This window comes from Melanaphis sacchari, unplaced genomic scaffold (genome assembly GCF_002803265.2).
Source record: "Melanaphis sacchari strain LSU unplaced genomic scaffold, SCAv2.0 Contig134_pilon_pilon, whole genome shotgun sequence".
NCBI lineage: Eukaryota > Metazoa > Arthropoda > Insecta > Hemiptera > Aphididae > Melanaphis > Melanaphis sacchari.
The window spans coordinates 512675-531020 of NW_020270560.1; the positions used below are offsets into that span (position 1 = coordinate 512675).

The window sequence follows — 18346 nt, forward strand, 5'->3', positions numbered from 1 at the left end:
TATATTACATCATTTTTATGTTGCACCGTTTGCCGATCCAGCAGCGAGTCGTCCGATAACGTTTAATCTTAAATCTTAACCCTGTCAATGCTGGACATAGGCAAACACAACGCGTCCAACGCGTCGCTCACATTCTGTCGTTATAACAACAACACTGTTTCTCGAACAACTGCAGCAGCACAACCACGTGACCCGTATTTGCAGTCGGAGAAGGGGATGGCGCTCGTCATATCGATGTAGCGTATTGTCTGATACATTGATAGTAGTGGAATAGTTATGGTTTTACGTTAAAAAAAAAAAAAACCAACAGTGTTTAGGAAAGCATGGATTTTTTATGAAATTATCGTAAGGCGATTAAACACGATACCGATGTGTGTCCAGTGTTTTTAGATAGTGAGCGTTTTCGGTTATTGTCAGGTCCGCGGGCTTGAAAAACCGCATCGTGCGCGTATTAGCGTGATTGTTTCTGTCGAGGACTGCGTACATCGTGTACGGCGTCATGTCCTCCCTGAGACAAGTGATGCAGATCATCGGTTCGCACCACATTTCTGATCAATTACTGGAATCTGATTGCCCCAAGTCCGGTGGTCTAATTTCCAACGGCGGATATGCGTGGTTCGCCGCCGGAGCAAACATCATACTTTATTCGAAACAGCTAGGATCTATTGTTTCGTCTCGGTCGTTTGCCGCAAATCAAAAGGACAAATCGTTGACGGTAAGTCGCTTACATACGTCGTGTCTGCCATTCTCAATCGAGTTTGAATAGGTTTGATAAATAAGTAGACATATTTAATAATTAGGATTTAGGGGACTTGATCGGTTTTGGAGGGAACAAATTGTACGACTGCAATAATTATTTTAAACTTGGGTATCTGTAATATATGTATAGAAAAAATAACAAATTTTATAATTTATTGTGTACTTTAATAATATAATATGTACATATTTTAGTAAAAAATAACACCTAAGTAGGTATAGTATTCATGCTAAAGTTAATTTCTGCATTTCTTTTCTTTTCATTTTATACTTATAATATTTATCAAATTATTACTATATTCCAGTTTATTAAAGAAGTAAACCATTTTTCGTGTATAGGCTGACAGCATTGATCATTTACATTATTATATTAAATGGTTGAGAGATGTGTTAACACAGATATATTTGGGTTGGGACATGGTTTACTTCTCTCATAGGCCGTATTATTGTTAGATAAATATTTGTCTTTATGCTTAAACTGTTCTATTAAGTACCTAAAACTATTCAATAGTTTTTATTTTTCCTTGCAGAAGGTTTATGCCTATCTAAAAATTATATCATCACCACAATAAATATAAATCATTTTAAAATTTTAAGTTTTTTTTTTTTTTTAAATTATTATGACTACATGAATTTTGTTGCTCCATTAAATAGTTAAAATAAAAATGTATATCTGCTTTATTTATGCTTGGAAAATGTGAAAAAAATTGATCATGTTAAGATCATAAGGATTTAGGTTTATGGTCATTAAATTAAATAACAAACTTTCAATCATATACTTATTGAAATTAAGTTAAACTACTTTTATCAAAACCAATTTTCCTTTCCAAAACTTACAATGGTCACTTTAATATAACTATAATAATAACTTGTATTTTACAAATTATTTTATTAACCTTAATAGTAAACTAAATAATTATGATTACAAAATATGAAAAATTTCATCTATTTTTGATAATAATAATATAGTAGATAATATAGCTAATATAATACAATTAAAAATATAGAATATTCTCAATACATTCAAAACTTTTCAAAAAATTAGCAGTATAATAATTACTTATTTTTCATCCTCCTTGCCAAAAATACTACCATGCATTCTGTATTCTTATTTGATATTACTTTATATCTACTTAAAAAAATACAATAAACATTTTCCTGTCTAAATGGTATGTGGTTGACGGTTGGTGACCTGTAATATATTTGAGTGTTATATTTATATAGCCTGACTTGGACTAGGATGAATAAAAAAGAATTACATAGATGATAAATTATATGAAAAATGTTTAGTCTTCTCATAAATGTTGTAGAAGTAGGATACATTAACAAAAAACTTTTATTAATAATCTTTATTGGTAATAACTAATAGGTAGTATTGCTATGAGTAACTAAAAATAATAACCAATTGAAGCGATTATTTCAAAAACCCGTCAAACACCAAAATGATGAAAAATGTGTTAGGTTTAGATTATTGTTTTATGAAATAAAACATTTCGTTTAGTGGAAAAACTCGTCAAATATCGAAACTCTATGGCTGTTTAATTTTTAGTTAAATAACGTGTTTAGTTTAGAAACCTATTAATAAATGGCATTTGACAGCTTTCTGCGGCAAACTGGGAATTTTAAAATTTGCATTTAACGGGTTTCTGAAGTAATCGATTTTATTAATAAAATAATTTTTTTATCTCATTCATATTTTATTTTATTTGCTTTGTATCTGATTATTAATTTTAATAATCTGTGAAATTAAATACAATGTATTTTGTTCAAACATGCATACCTAATTGATGTTAATAATTGACTTTAAATGTGGCCTAGTATGACGTGGTGGTTAGCCTCAGTCACTAATGTGTTCTAAGGTTAAGTATTAGCCGGTGTTGTTAGCTCTATGATGGGTGATCACCAGAGTTTACACACGTGTTCCAACCCTTCTAACTAAACCTTTACAAACAAAATCCTATTGTTTCTATCCACAGCTAATGGCCTAAATTTCCGAGCTTAAAGTAAAATAAATAAAAAAAAATTGATTTTGATAATTATTGTTTCAAAACTTAATATTTTTATTTATATCTCATAAAATGTATAAAGGAAGCTACTTCTATGTATAACTTTACCAATTATAAATTGTATTTTAATATTAAAATTAACATGATTTATATACCTATAACTTTTAATTATAATAATATTTACAAATATAAATGGGTAAGTTAAAATGTTCATACAAATTATTTGTCATTTTGATTTATGGTTGTGATTAGGGAAAATGTTTATTATTATTTTTAAATTGTTATTTTAAAAGCCCAAAAATATATATTTATAAATTATTTGTATCAGAAATATCTTCATAGTTTATATAGGTAGTATAAAATAATACTTGGTTCTATTACTTTTATTCCAGATTACATCTATTCAAGAATTACCCAAAAGCGAGGATACAACTAACTTACTTTTGGTTGGATGTTCTTTTAAATCTTATGGATTATTATTTATATGTCAATTGCCAACATTAACTACAATTCGTTGTATTCATATACCAAATCCAGTATGCTAATATTTAATTTAATAAATTATCTTAAGAGGACACACTTCCCATATATATAGTCTTGATCTTACAAATATACAAAATAGGAAATTTTGTGTAGGAAGATTTACTTAAAGAACAAATTTACTTATCAATAAGACAACAAATCGGGGTGTGATGGCCTCTTAAGTAATTTTACTAAATAAAAAAGATCATTTGTAACTATTGTTTAAATTATTTAGATATCCTACATTTCTACCATAAAAAATGAAACCCTGGCTGAAGATCAACTTTGCGATGAATTTAAAATAATGTCTACTGTATTGTTAGTTGGTATGGCAACTGGAGCAGTTTTTGCAATTGATTTAAGACAGCGTCACATTGAAAACCGTAAGTTATTAAAATTTTATACCCTTAACATAAAATTAAAAATAAATTTTCTACAGAATTAAGAAGAAATGAAATTGTTGTAAATGAATTAAGGCCTAATAAATTATTCTTTATAAGAAAAAATGAAGATTGCCAAGAAGTTAAAGAAATGAGTGATGACAGTGATTGTCATTTAGCAATATTTATAAATGGTAAAATTTTAGTTAAAACAAAATTTAAGCAGTTTATTTATCTTTATGTTTTATTTTAGAAAATTTCTGTAGCTATTGTAAAAAACAATACAGTGGTAAATTAAATTTCAAAATATCAAGTTTGTTATATAATGAAGAAATCAATACTGTTGCAATTGGATATTCTACAGGCCACTTTCAACTATGGGACTGTAAAATGATGCGGACAATGTAATTATTTGATCATTATTTAATAATATATATAAATAAATCTTACATAGTATAGATTTTCTAAATATTTTATTTGTTTTATTATTTTATTTTAGATATTTATTAAAAGAACCTAAATGTGTTATGCCAGTAACTCATATTACATTTCTTGAACCATCTGATGATCCAAACAATCTATGTTATCTTTGGGTTATTCAATCTGATAATTCTAGACTTCCAAACGCAATGATGATTGCCTTAACATATGAACATAGAATTATGATGTCAAACGGATGTTTGTCTTACAGAGTGAGTTAAATTTTACAAATTTATAAATTAAATCATTTTTTTATATGGAATTTTGTGTTTGTATAAAGGTGTTCAAAGGAAATGGTGTTAAATTAGAAATGTCATTACGTAGAGAAACTGGAATTGGTCGATGTATATCTGCATTAAGTTTATGTAATGTAAACTTATCCAGAAATGAAAATGGTAACTAAAATATATATTCTTAACTATATTTGATCATCTTTAATAAATTATATATAAATATATGTAAATAATATATTGTAATAATTATTATTATTGCTTAGATATGGATGAAGATTGTGAAATAAGATTATTTGCAATGTTAATGGAAATTCGTCAAAATGTAGATGCCAGCCCTGAATCATACATTTTTTTGTTTGATATTAACCAGTGGTATAAAGCCCAGATGCCATCAATTATAAGCCATTTTAAAGTATCAAATTCTTATGCTAGTTTTGTAAAATTGCCTCATAATGCCAGTTATTTAGATTTAAATATTTCTGACAAAACATTACGCCCATTTGGATATAATTTTAGAAATAATGTTGAAGAACTCTATTATCCATCTTCAATATATTTTGGTAATAATATAATAGTACTTGATATTAGTTTTTTATTATATAATTAAATATATACTATAATTTTTTTTTTCCCAGAATGTGATTGTTTACTAGACACTGAAATTATTAGATTTAAACATGCTGGTGTTCAACAAGAAATTTTGGATCAATTACTTTTAAAAAATTGGAGGTTGTTAATAAATCCCAGTTTAATATTCAGCCAATGTTTACAAACAAATTTAAGACCATTCTTTTGGGATAAAACAGATGATTATGTAAATTACAGTTTGGTAAGAAATAAAAATATATATTATTTACATAAAATGTGTAATATATTTATTTATTTATTTATTATAATCTTTTATATATATTGATGATCAAACTTTATTTTTTTCAGCCTGATAAAAGAAGTTTTGTAATATCAATTATAGTAGAAAATAGAATTATGTCAGTTCTTAGTGCGTGTGCTGAAGAGTGGAAAAATGGAACTTATGTATCTAGCGAAGCAACTATTTTACATTTAGTTCAATGTCTTTGGAAACATGTCATGGTTGTTAAACAATATGCGGATAAATTATGTAAATATAAAATTTGCTCAATATGATTGCATTTATCACTATTAATATAAATCCTGTTTAGGTGTTCCTTTATTTGACTATTCTGGTACACAGCTGGGTAAAAAAAATGAGAGGATATTAAATCATTGCTTATCTCAAATGTTGTGTGTCAAACATTTCCTAGAAGATTTGCATAGTGCATATGGTATACATATAATAAATGGTAAATAAATCTATCATATAATCATTATTTAATAATTGTGATTCCTTAATTATTTTCAATGTATTTTTAAATAAATAATGTCGTATTTGTAATAATATTTTATATATAAAACAATTTAACCAAAATATATTTTTATTTTCTTATTTCAGTTGACTATTCCTATCGTGTATATACATTAAATTTGGTTACTCAATATTTTAAAGCAGTAACATGTTTTCTTAACTATGGACTTTTACCAGAATCCATTGAAGAAGATCCTACTCAGAAACTCATACAATGTGATTTTTCTTCTCTTATCCAGTATGCTATTAAACGGTTAGTAGATTAATATTAAAAATAAACTATTAAATAGATATTAATATTTTAATACATTTTTAGTCGAATGGAATTTGGAGATATGCCATTATATCTTATTGATGCTTTTGTGACTAATGAACCTAAAGGAAATAAATTAGTCGAACAATGGCAACACGAAGGTGGTGAAGCGACCAAAGGAATGTATCCACCTTCTAATGTTCAATGTCTATTAAGAATATATTTGAATGCTGCACTTTCAAATCAAGTCAAAGATTTCATTACAATTTATTTTTTGATTGACATTTGTTCATCCCAAGAGTGAGTTTTAATATTTTAAACCTTATAATTATTTATTAAAATAAATAATATATAATATAACTAATTTTAGGGTGGATGTAATGACTGCCAATCGTATGTGTAATTTTGCCGTTGAATTTGATATTGAAAATAAAGAATTGAATACTCTTTGCCGTGCTAGCTGGTTATTAGATCATGACATGTTTGAAGTAAATATTATTTTTATAACTCTTATTATCATATTTTATTTTCACTCGTTATTTTATTTTTTAATATTCATAGGAAGCTATGGATATTCTAGCTAAAAATAATGAATGGATGGTTAATGATGAATCTTGGGATTGGTATCATTGGACAGTGCTAAAATTACTCGTATTTAAAAAACAATTTTTTTGGGCACGGTTTTACATACAACTTACTAAAATAAATTTAATCAACATAAACGATCACAAGTAAGAGAAATTCTACTATTATTTTAATTTTTGATAGCCAAATTTATCTTTTTAAGTTTTTTAAATGTAAAATTTGTCATTTATTTATATAACTTTTGCACTACTTGGGCTAATTATTTTATTAAAATACACTTCATTTCTATACTTTTATAAAAATATGCAGTGTTCAATAAGTTTATGAACAGCGATTAGACTAATTTAGACTGATAAACGATATAGTAAAATTATCAAGATTATTAAGTATTATATATTATAAATGTACTGCGATGTTATCTGTTTATGCACTTTGTATGTATTAATATACACATACAATAATTAAGAATTTTCTAACTTATTCAACACTTTGTTTAAGTATATAAAATTATGATAATAAAAGATAAATTTATATTTCTTTGTACTTTTTCTAAAATTTAGAGATCTTATATTTTAATTTAATAACTGTACTATAGTATCTAAAATTTCATAAAACATAATCTATGTAAATAAAGGAGTGCTTATCAAATTATGACATAAGCTTGTGATATAAATTATTACAAGAGTATGTCATCTCAATAATTACAAAATGAAATGTATTATACAATGCTCAAAAATTCTATAGTGTAGGTATACACCACAATAACATATTTTTCATTATATAGCCTACTATTGCACCAATGGAATAAACATACAGTTTAAAGTTGCTATATATAGTTGTTATTTGTAGTATTGTGTGGAATATTATTCACTATTATATTATGAATCATCATCATAAAAAATTATGCAAATCATATATTACATAGAAATACAAAAATTAAAACAGCTATTTGAATAATTTCAGGTGGAGGACATAGAATAAAAATTAATCAATTTGTCTATATTAATTAAAACAACGACTTAAAATAGTTTTTTTACAATTTATTAATATATTTTAATACAAAAGAATACAATAAATAATTTTACTACCAATAACATGTAATTAAAATTTAAATTATTTTATTTCAGGTTTTATATTAATTTGTTGATAATGAATAATCAATGTTTCGATACTTTAATTTATTTACGAGCAAGACCCTTTAAAGAAAAACAAACTTTGTTTGAGTATTTCTTCGATCGTATGTTTTAAAAGTATATATTAATTAAAAGTGTATTTCTAATGTTCTTATATTTATTAATAGGATGTAGAGAAACAAAAAAATTAAAATGTTTGATAGAGTATCTCTGGGAAACTGAGGAAGCAGAACTATTTTTATCTTATTTGAAAAGATTCGATGATACTGAAACATTAACTTTTCAACTGTTATTTTTGTTACAGCGAGGAAGGTAAGTTAGTGTATTATTTCAAAACGTGTTTATTATGTTCAACAAGATTCTTATATATTATGTTAAAGTATTGTATTTTATTTACAATAAAAATATGAGTTATAAATAATAATGACATTAATTGCATTTTCAGTTATTTAACATTAAAAATTAATTTAATTATGCAATACACTTTTTATTGTAATTATGGATCTGTGTAACTGACATACATCAATTACAAATTAATTGCTTTTTTTTAAACAATTATTAATTTTATTAACAATAGAATACATTTTTATCGAAATATTTGTGTTACTTATGATGACATTTTTTATATTTTAATATTGAATAATGATTAATTTATAATTCATTGATATTTAATAAACATTTATTTTTTACTATGTAGATATCTTGATATTTTGGTAATATCTCATTTGGTTAAATAGTACTAAATATTTTTGTTAGTATTAATATGGTTTGACAAACTTGATAGTACATTAATTAAAATACAACTTACACTGTTATATTAAATACACATTAAAATTAGCAGCAGAAATGTAATTTAATTTAATTTAATTTTATGTATATTATTGTTAGATTATCAGACAATGTTGTGATATTTGTAAATTTAAAATTACTTATTTTCTATAGACTATACAATTAGATTTATAAATATAAAATATTGATAATTAATGATTATGTAATTATGATAACTAGATGTGTGAGTAAATTATACAGTAATTCTTTATTGCAACTTTTTTATAAATTAAATTATTTATTTTTAATACTTTTTTTTAGACACAGAGAAGCTATTAAATTAAATCAAACTTTAAAAGCTTGTTCTAAATCAAATAGTAATGACGTATTAAAAATTACTAGTGTTTTAATTGATGGACTTGAAAAAACTATTCCTAATATTATGAATCAAAATGATGGTCGTCTTTCTGATCGAAGTATATATAAAAAACCAAGTTAGTCAATTTTATTTCAATACTATAATGTTATTGTTTATACTTTTAAAAAATTATTTTTTTATTGTTATTAATTATTTTTAGATGTTGTTGTACAATGTATGAATAACGAAAGCAAAATGTTTATAATGGATAGGAATAAAACAAGTACTTTGGTTAAAAGAAAGAGTGAATCTTTTACACCGTCAAGTTCAATGTAAATAAATATTCGTTATTATTCTTAAAATTTTTTGATTATTTTTCCTATATATACATTAATTTAAATTACTTTATACTCTATTTGTTTAGTGATCTTTTCTTACCAGCAAATACTAATACAAAGAAGCGGTCACCTGTAGATGATTTAATTTTTAATGAAAAACGAAGAAAATTAGAAGACGATTCATTAAGTACTCCAAAAACTGTTAATGACATTGTGAAACCAATTGAAAAACAAGTATTAGAAATACTCAATACACCGTTAGTTGAAAAGTCCATTAGATCACCATCAATTTCAAGCTACTCATCAATTTTAAAAGTACATATTTTATATTATTTTATAATATATTTATTTTTATAAAAAAAATGTATCTATTATTCCTATGTGATATTTTAATATGATTTTTGTTGGCATATTTACTATTGTTGATTTTATAAATTGCTGTTTTATATAATCATTAATATAAATTATAATAATTAAATTTATAAGCATTTTTACATATCATAAATTAGTTAAATTCCATATTTTATCATACATAAATAATAAATTTAATTTATTAAAATAACACTTATTTTTTATGTAAATGTTCTCTATATTAAAGTGCCATATGTTTAAACAAATTGCAATAGATAGATTGAGAAGTTTTTATAAACAGTTCTCTATCACTAATTAATCTATATTTAAAATAATGTGAAACATTTCTCAGCTTTAATTACAAATATGTTAGATTCATATAGTATTTATTATTTAGTGGGGTTCACTTATTCTTGAATAAATTAATAACAATAAATTAGTTCAATTAATTAGAATAAAGTTCAGCGAAATAAATTTATGTATATCCAAAATGGAAAAACCCATAATTTAACTAAAAAAATTTATAATGTTATTAAAATAAATTAGTTTTAATTTTTTATTATGTGGATATATTTGAAGGTTTTGTATTAAGTTACATAATGAAACCAAGAAAAAGTAAATAGTGAATCAATTAAAATTTTTTTTTTTAATTTCTTTCTGAATTTTGGTGTTTTAAAAAAGATTGCCAACCATTACAAATCTTAAATATAGTTAAAATTATATCAATATTAATATATACTATAAATTAAACATAAGAGCTACTATTTTGTTATTGAATTCATGTTCATATTTGTTAATCTGTTATTAAATTTATTATGATTTCAGACAAAATTAGCTACAAACAATAAACAAATAATGTCATTAAATATTGATAAGACTCTAAGATCTTCAATAAGATTTAGTCTACCTTGTAATGATGACACTACAGTTAAAAGGTACATTATGATTATTAATATTAGTTATGTTTAGTATTTATCAAACTTACGTTAATGTGTTAAACTATAGCTAATTTCGTCAAATGCTTAATTGCATGTAAAATTTGTTTTTAAAGTAACAATTGTTTGTTTCTTTAAATAGTTTATAAAAAATTCCTATTGTAACATTAATTATTTAACAAAAATTGCTAATTTTCAGTTTATTATTAATATAAAAAATAAATATACAATAGATTTATAATAGTATAAGATAAGTAACATAGCAAACTATTTAATATTATTGCCACGGTATTACATTGAGAATTTCTGATTCAATAAAACTGCTGTATAAATATTCTCAGTTCTTTGTAAAATTAAAGTTTATTATCTTGATTTAAAAAAAAAAGTAAAACCACAATGTTCATGTTTATTAATTAGAGATTAAAGTAAATAGATTTAATCATATGTTTTTTGATTTTGCCATTACTAGTAGATTGCATTTTATATAATTATCAAATAAATAAAGTTATTTAGTAATTAAATGATAAAAAATATATTCACTTATGATTGATGGTATTAACTAGAATTTTTAAGTTGTTTCTTAATTAATCCATGTTAATATGTTAATTCTTAATAACTAGTGATCTTAATTTTCATCAATTCACTGGTTAAGTTGTTGAATCGGATAATAAATTTAGGAACATACATTCATTTAAAATATGCATTTTTAAATACATCTTTTTTTTAAATTCATTACAGTATCTGAATTACAACACTTAATAGCTCCTGACTGTAATAATCAATAAAAATTTAAATAATGTGTTTATTTTATCAATCATTGATAAATTTTTATCAAATCATGATATATATTTTTTAGAATTGACCCTGAAGAAATGGTAAATGTACAACACACCGATAATCCAGAAAATGAAAGTTTTTACAGTGTTGGTAGTAGTGATGTCAATGATTTAACAAATCAAATGACCTCTGATGAAATACCAATAAATTTCCAGGAGTCACTTAAAGATGATTCTAAAATTAATATGAGTCATGAATATGAAAAAATGGATATTTCTGAAGAAAATTCATGTTCTGAACAAGAACAATTTGAAATTGATAATGTGTCCGAAAATGAAATGAAAAATAAGGAAATATTTTCAAGTACAGAAAATGATGAATGCATTATATTAACATCTGATGAAGAGGACAACGAAGAAGTGCAAGTATTAGAATTATTACCAAAAGATACAAGTTTAACTTTGAAAGAAGATATTAAATTTTCTACTCCAGAGTCTGTTAAAATAGAAGAGAAGAAAACCTCAAATCCACTTTCTAATACCTTGAATCCTTCTGATATTGATAGTGATTGTCTTATTCCAGATAACCAAGAGTTAATGAATATAAGTAGTAATGAAAAACCACTATTTAATGAAACTACAACAGATTGTTTAAAATCAGGTACAACTTCTAATGACTCTCACCCAGTACTAAAAACAAATAAAGAAATTGATGTAATTTTACTGGATTCAGATGAGGATGAAAGTGAAGTTTTCTCTGATAATTCATCCAGTGATAAGTCATTAGATGGTAGTATAATATCAGAAGACAGTGATATGGAAAATACAAGATATGGTAGATTTAAATCTCATAGAAGTCGAGATGCTGAAGATAGTAATGATGACGAACTTGAAGATGAAAATGAGGAAGAGGAACAAGAAGAAGAAGAAGAAGAAGAAGAAGCAGAAGAAGAAGAAGAAGAAGAAGAAGAAAAAAATGAAGAGATAGATATTTCAGAACACTATGTTGAAGATTCAGAAGAGTCTGAAGGAGAAGTGAACTCAAAAAAATATAATTACCCATGGTCAAAAGAAGATGATAATGTTTCAGATTTACATAATGAAGTATGTGAAGAAAGTAATTTGAAACATCCTTGCATAGATGATTTAGATCAACAAAGTGTTAAATTTGAAGATGATAATGAAGAAATAGAAATTAATAACTATCACATTACACATTCTTATGAAAATGAAGAAATGGAGTCTGAAAATAGTGTAAAAAGAAATAATGATGATAACTGTGAGAATAATTCAGGCCATGTTTTATTTATTAATGAAGATAAAGATAATAGTTTAGATGATCAGGAATGTATTGAATATGTTACAAATGATGAATACTCAGAAAATTTAGAAGAAAATTTGTTAAATGTAAATGAAGACAATTCAAGAGAATCAGATGTCATACTTGATGATGCAAGTGACGAAAATAATTCAGTAGAATCAGATATTATTATTGATGAATCAAGCGACGAAAATAATTCAGAAAAACAAGATGTTACTTTTCAAGATGAAAATGTTGATAATACAGATTTACTAAATGTAATACATGATGGTGCAAGAGAAGAATACAACTCTTATGAACCAACTGACATACTTGGTAAAAAAGTTGAAAATCTAGAAGAACCTGATGTTACAATTGACGACACTAGTGAAGAAAATAGTTCAGAAGAACTTGATGTTACAAGTGAAGAAAACAATTCAGAAGAACTTAATTCCATAACTGATGACGCAAGTGAAGAAAGCGGTTCAGAAGAATCAGATGCTATACTTAATAGTGAAAATGAAGAAAATAATTCAGAAGCACATGAAGATCCAAATGATCAAACCAGTTCTGAAGGGTCTAATATCATTCTCCATGATGAATGTTCAGCAAATAATTTAAAATCGTTTGAAACTTTAAACAATGATAAAACATTAGAAAAGAATGAATTTATTGGCTCTAATAAAATGATAGATTTTATTGATTCACAGCCCAATTTATTAGAAAATCTTGCTGAAGATATTCATTCAAATGATGACAATCAGATATGTGATGAAGAAAATGAAAGTTCTAAGTATATTATAATCGAAAATGACATAAAAGATGATTCAAATGTAGTAGAAGACAATGATAATGTTATTAAAGTAGTAGAAAATACAGATAAAGACAATAAGATAAGTGCGCCTATTAATCTAGATGACATTGTAACCAATGAAGATGATTTATGTGTTGACCAGAATGAAGATAACCATAGTGATGAGAATACATCTTCCAATAAACATCATTCTTTTGAAACGTTAAGAAATGAATCCAATCCCATACCTGATGATGGGTCTAATCATCATAGTATGACTGAAATTGAATCAGATCAAATAGAAGTAGATGCTAATCAATCGACTCAGTTTATGTTTGGGGATTCATTTTTTGGTCAACAAGAAATTCCCAAGAAAAAATCCATGCTTCTATTTGGACATGTATATTCTTTTGAAAATGAACAGTTGAATGTAAATTCACAAGCCGATGAACTTGAAACCCAAGATTTAGTTGTAGTTAATTCTAAAGAAGATGTTACTAATAAAGAACTAGAAGTTGAAGCAGAGGGTGAAATTCAAGATATATTAGAGCTAGAATCATTACCAGAAAGTAATCCAGACGATAATATTGATACACAAAATAATAAAGACACTAATAATTTACAACCAGAAATCAAAGAATTTAATGAAACATTAAATGAAAATGGCCAAAATGTTTTATTAGGTGATTCCAATCTTCAAAAAACTATTTATTTTGAAAACACGGATACTGTAAAAGTATTAAATATTGAAAAGCAAATTCAAAATGTAAGTGTGGATTCATCAAAAAAATCTCTTGAACTAGAAAATGAAGATTTGACAAATAATGAATCTTGTGAATCACTTAATATTAAACAAAGAAATCAATCCATACTGAATGAATCAGAAGAACAAATGTATAAAGCAGAAAACATTCTAACAAATAATGTTGAAATTTATACTAAAAATTCTGTAGATACAATGGAAACTGATGTATCATCTTTTATCATTGTAGATGATGAAAAAACTTGTTCAGTACTCCAAAAAAATGTTGAAACAATAACTCAGCCAAAACAATTAATGAATATCATGAATATACAGAATGAAGAACTTAATGCTAAATGTACTACAACAGTTGAGTCTTGTTCGTCTAACAATGAGCAGTTTGATAATTTCAATGATAATTATCAATTAGTTAAATCTAAGGATATTGCACTTCAACAAGTTGATACTAATGTAAAAACATCTACGGAAGAAAAATATTCTGTTGATGAAGTACAAAATTGCTATCCTATTTCATTAGAACCAAGTAAAACGCTAATAAAAATTTCAACGCATGATAATCCTATTGATACAAGTGAAAAAATTGAGCTACCATTTGAAAAAGATGTAATTAAATTAGAGTCCGCAGACATAACTATTATCCCACAATGTCCAGATGTTTCTAGTAATATTCAAAATCTGGAAAATAAAAACAAACCAAATTTAGTCGAAAAACTTGAAAAATCTGTTACAAGTTATCAGAAAAGCAATCTGGATATTCCGCAAGTTGAAAACTATAGTTTGCGTTCATCTTCAAGAAGAAGTATGTCTAAAACAAAAGACTGCTGTTCGTTGGATATTCTCTCTGAAAAAGAACAAAAATTAACTCGTGGCAAAAATAATTTGTCATCTGACCCAATTCAAGAAGATAAAACAAAGAAAGCCAAATCAATTTCATCAGCTGATACTAAAATAATAACAACTAGATCAAGAGCTAAAAGTGAACCTAAACAATTTCAATTGGAAACTATGTCTTCAAATATTTTCCGCAGTTCTGATATGGTTGAAGATAATAGTAGACAAGTTAGAGTATCGTTATCGAAAAAAAAAGAAAATATTTCATCGATAAAACGCAGAAGTGGACGATCAAAATCTTTAGCTCCTGTGGAAGAATCAGTAGCTACCAATAGAAGAACTGTGTTTGGCTTAGAAGAAATACCCGAAGAAGATACTTCAAACGTGGAAAAAAGTATTCCAAAAACTGAACGTGTAGCTTTAAAAAGAAAATCAAAATTCAATTTCTTAACTAATATATCAAAAAAAATAGAACATGATAATTTAAACACAAAATGTCAACAAAATACAAAATTAAGAACTCCAAGAAAATCTAAATCAGTTGAGCCAGACCCTGTTCTAACATTTTCTGTTGTGAAAACAAAACCAAAACGTAGTTCAAGTGTAAATATATTAATTTCAAATGATGAGATTCCTACTCAAAAAGATGATTTAATAGGAGTTTTAAAAAAAGCATTGAATTCGCCCAAAAAAATAAGAAAACGTTCAGTTACAGAGTCACTCAAGAGTAGAAAAAAACAAAAAATCCTAAATCAAGTTGAGGATGAAAATAATGAAGTTGCTGAATGTGAATTTAATTTAGATGAGTCTGATCAAAGTAATCACAATTCTAATTCCTCTTATTCTTGTGAACAATTATCACCAATAGCTGGAAACATTTCTCAACATATGTTGTATACTCCAGCAAAAAAACGTACTAAAATACGTATGGCTAACTTAAATTCTGAAAATGAAGATTCTTCTTCAGATGAATCAACAGATTCCAAACGTATTATGACTAGATCAATGATTCAAAATTCTAGTAATATAGAATTAGATCCTCTTCACCATACACTCAAAAGTGAAATCAAGTCATCAGTTAAATCAAAAGTACCTATTAACAGACAAAGAAGATCATCTGTTAGCAACACATCTAAAATTCAATCTCCAAAGAAATCAGCTACATCTCATTTTGAAAAGGATGAATCATTGCCTAAACGCAAAAGTACAAAGGTAAGAATTTTTTAATACAAAATAGTATGTATGTGAAATACTCGTAACATAAATTGCTTTTTATATTTACAATAATTTAGTCAATAATTAATCATTTAATAGTCAATCTTTTTGTTGAATTTTTTTCTTCATCTACCTCCATATAATTGAGCATATTATAATAATTATTCTTTTGGTTTTTAAATAATTTTATTGAATCAATTTCCCCAGAATTAACTATCACACATTATTTACCAGTGATTTAGATTGTAAGTTTAATATTTATTTATTTTGTTTAAGAAAACAATTGTTCGTGGAGCAATAGAACCATTAATAGAACCACCTACTTCAGAAAGACGTATGACACGTTTTCAACAATCGATATTAGATAAATCATTACAGTCCACGTCTGTTATTGGGTAAGAAATTTTATTATACTGCTCAATTAAATTGTAAAAATAATTTAGAAAGAAAAAAAAAGAAATATATTATTACTTACCTAAACTATAAATATTATATTACCTTGATGTTTTACTGTATATTTTTCAATTAATAATAATCCAAATAATATTTATAAAACTAATAAATAATAATCTATGATTTATTTTTATTTATGAATAAAAAATTTTTAAGTTTTTAGTAGTCACATTCTATATTCAAAATATTAGCTATTAATATTATAATCTTAAAATTTAATTTAAAAAAATTTCACCAAAAAAAAAAACATGAAATGTAGATTTTATAATAATTATCAAGTAATTTAGGAGCATTTAGTAAATATATGGTCTTATTAATGTAAGTGTACAATTTTCTAATCATTCTATTTACTAAAAATTATATTTTTAATTTTGTTATCAAGTTAAAAACTATATAAATTAGTAATAAATGTGCATCATGTTTTTAATTTCGCCGTTTATAAGTATGGAATCTGAATGTAACTTAATTATTTTATTAATATTATAAATTACTTGAAATATATTAGTTTTATTATTTTTTTTCAGACAAGATACGACAACTAGTAACATCACTGTGCCAAAACCAGGAAAGAAAAAAAATATTAAAAAAACCAATTTAAAAAAATCTAGTAATTAACATTAATATAAAGTTAATATCTATGTTAATAGAAATATATCTTGGTTTATTACAAATAATTAAACTTATAAATTGTCTTAAACTTAGATTGTGTCATATGTTGTTATTATACATATACATGTTTAAATATAAAAATATAGATTTTCATCTTAGTCTAGTTATGGCCTTGTAAGATTGATTAAAAATGTAATATTAAAATTAAACTCTAACTGTATAATTTCAAAATTTGACTTAGAATTTTATTATTTTATTTTTTATTATGTATTTTTGATATTAAAATAAATACATTTTTTTTTTAGTATCACAATCTAATCTAATTATTTATGTTTAAATTTTAGTTATATTTTGATTTTTGTTAATTGTTCACATCTCCATACTCTATTTTTTTTAAAGAACAAAATCGAATCAACTTATTGAATTACTTATTCCAAGCTTTTATTGTGTATTAATTTATCCTTGTACTTAAAATTACAAAATAAACTGTTATAATTAGAATACATTTATGTTTATAATTATTACAAAAATTGGATTAATCTTAAATAAAATATAAAACTTTAAAGTAAAATTACAATTGAATAATGCTGGTTTTGATATTCAATATTTAAAATATATTGAAATGCGTTATTCTTATAAATTAATAATAATTGCAATTTTAATATTCTAGCATAGTAGCATATATTTACTGATTAATTATCATATAAATGAGTAGATTAATTAAAAATGTACACAACATTAATAATTAATTATACATAAATTAAAATTTATTACTACTTCATATATCCATGATGTAATCAATAAACATGTAATGTTTACTTTGAATAGACTAATTATTTAATTTATGGATCTTTGGAAGATTTGGTTGTGGGGATCTATCAGATCAGAGTTTGCTAAGAAGTGGCCACGTTTAACAACTGGAATTTTTAATATCTATGTTTTCTACTATTTTCATCCATCTATCACAGCTTTTATTATTTAATGCCCTGTAATGGGCTACCAAATTATTACCAATTCATAAGTTAACCACTGTTAACTTAAAGCTTATTTAACAGGAAAATGTTTTATCCAAATGTGTATCATCATTTATATAAAATAGCTTTGATATTATTAGTCAATTTCTCTGC

The 18346-nt window shown here is 24.8% G+C and overlaps 1 protein-coding gene across 1 annotated transcript; it reads left to right on the forward strand.

The window, feature by feature from the left end:
* The first annotated feature begins 256 nt into the window (after positions 1-256).
* Positions 257-17434, forward strand: LOC112591484 (protein ELYS-like). The gene is made up of 24 exons (XM_025335331.1): positions 257-715; positions 3155-3298; positions 3520-3667; positions 3724-3858; positions 3918-4068; positions 4164-4356; positions 4425-4539; positions 4641-4937; positions 5013-5206; positions 5314-5494; positions 5556-5696; positions 5846-6011; positions 6075-6311; positions 6382-6499; positions 6573-6742; positions 7724-7833; positions 7897-8041; positions 8819-8991; positions 9076-9187; positions 9280-9508; positions 10370-10479; positions 11336-16154; positions 16434-16552; positions 17135-17434. The coding sequence occupies exons 1-24, from the start codon at positions 500-502 to the stop codon at positions 17223-17225; spliced, it is 8514 nt and encodes a 2837-aa protein (XP_025191116.1). The 5' UTR covers positions 257-499; the 3' UTR covers positions 17226-17434.
* Positions 17435-18346: the final 912 nt, after the last annotated feature.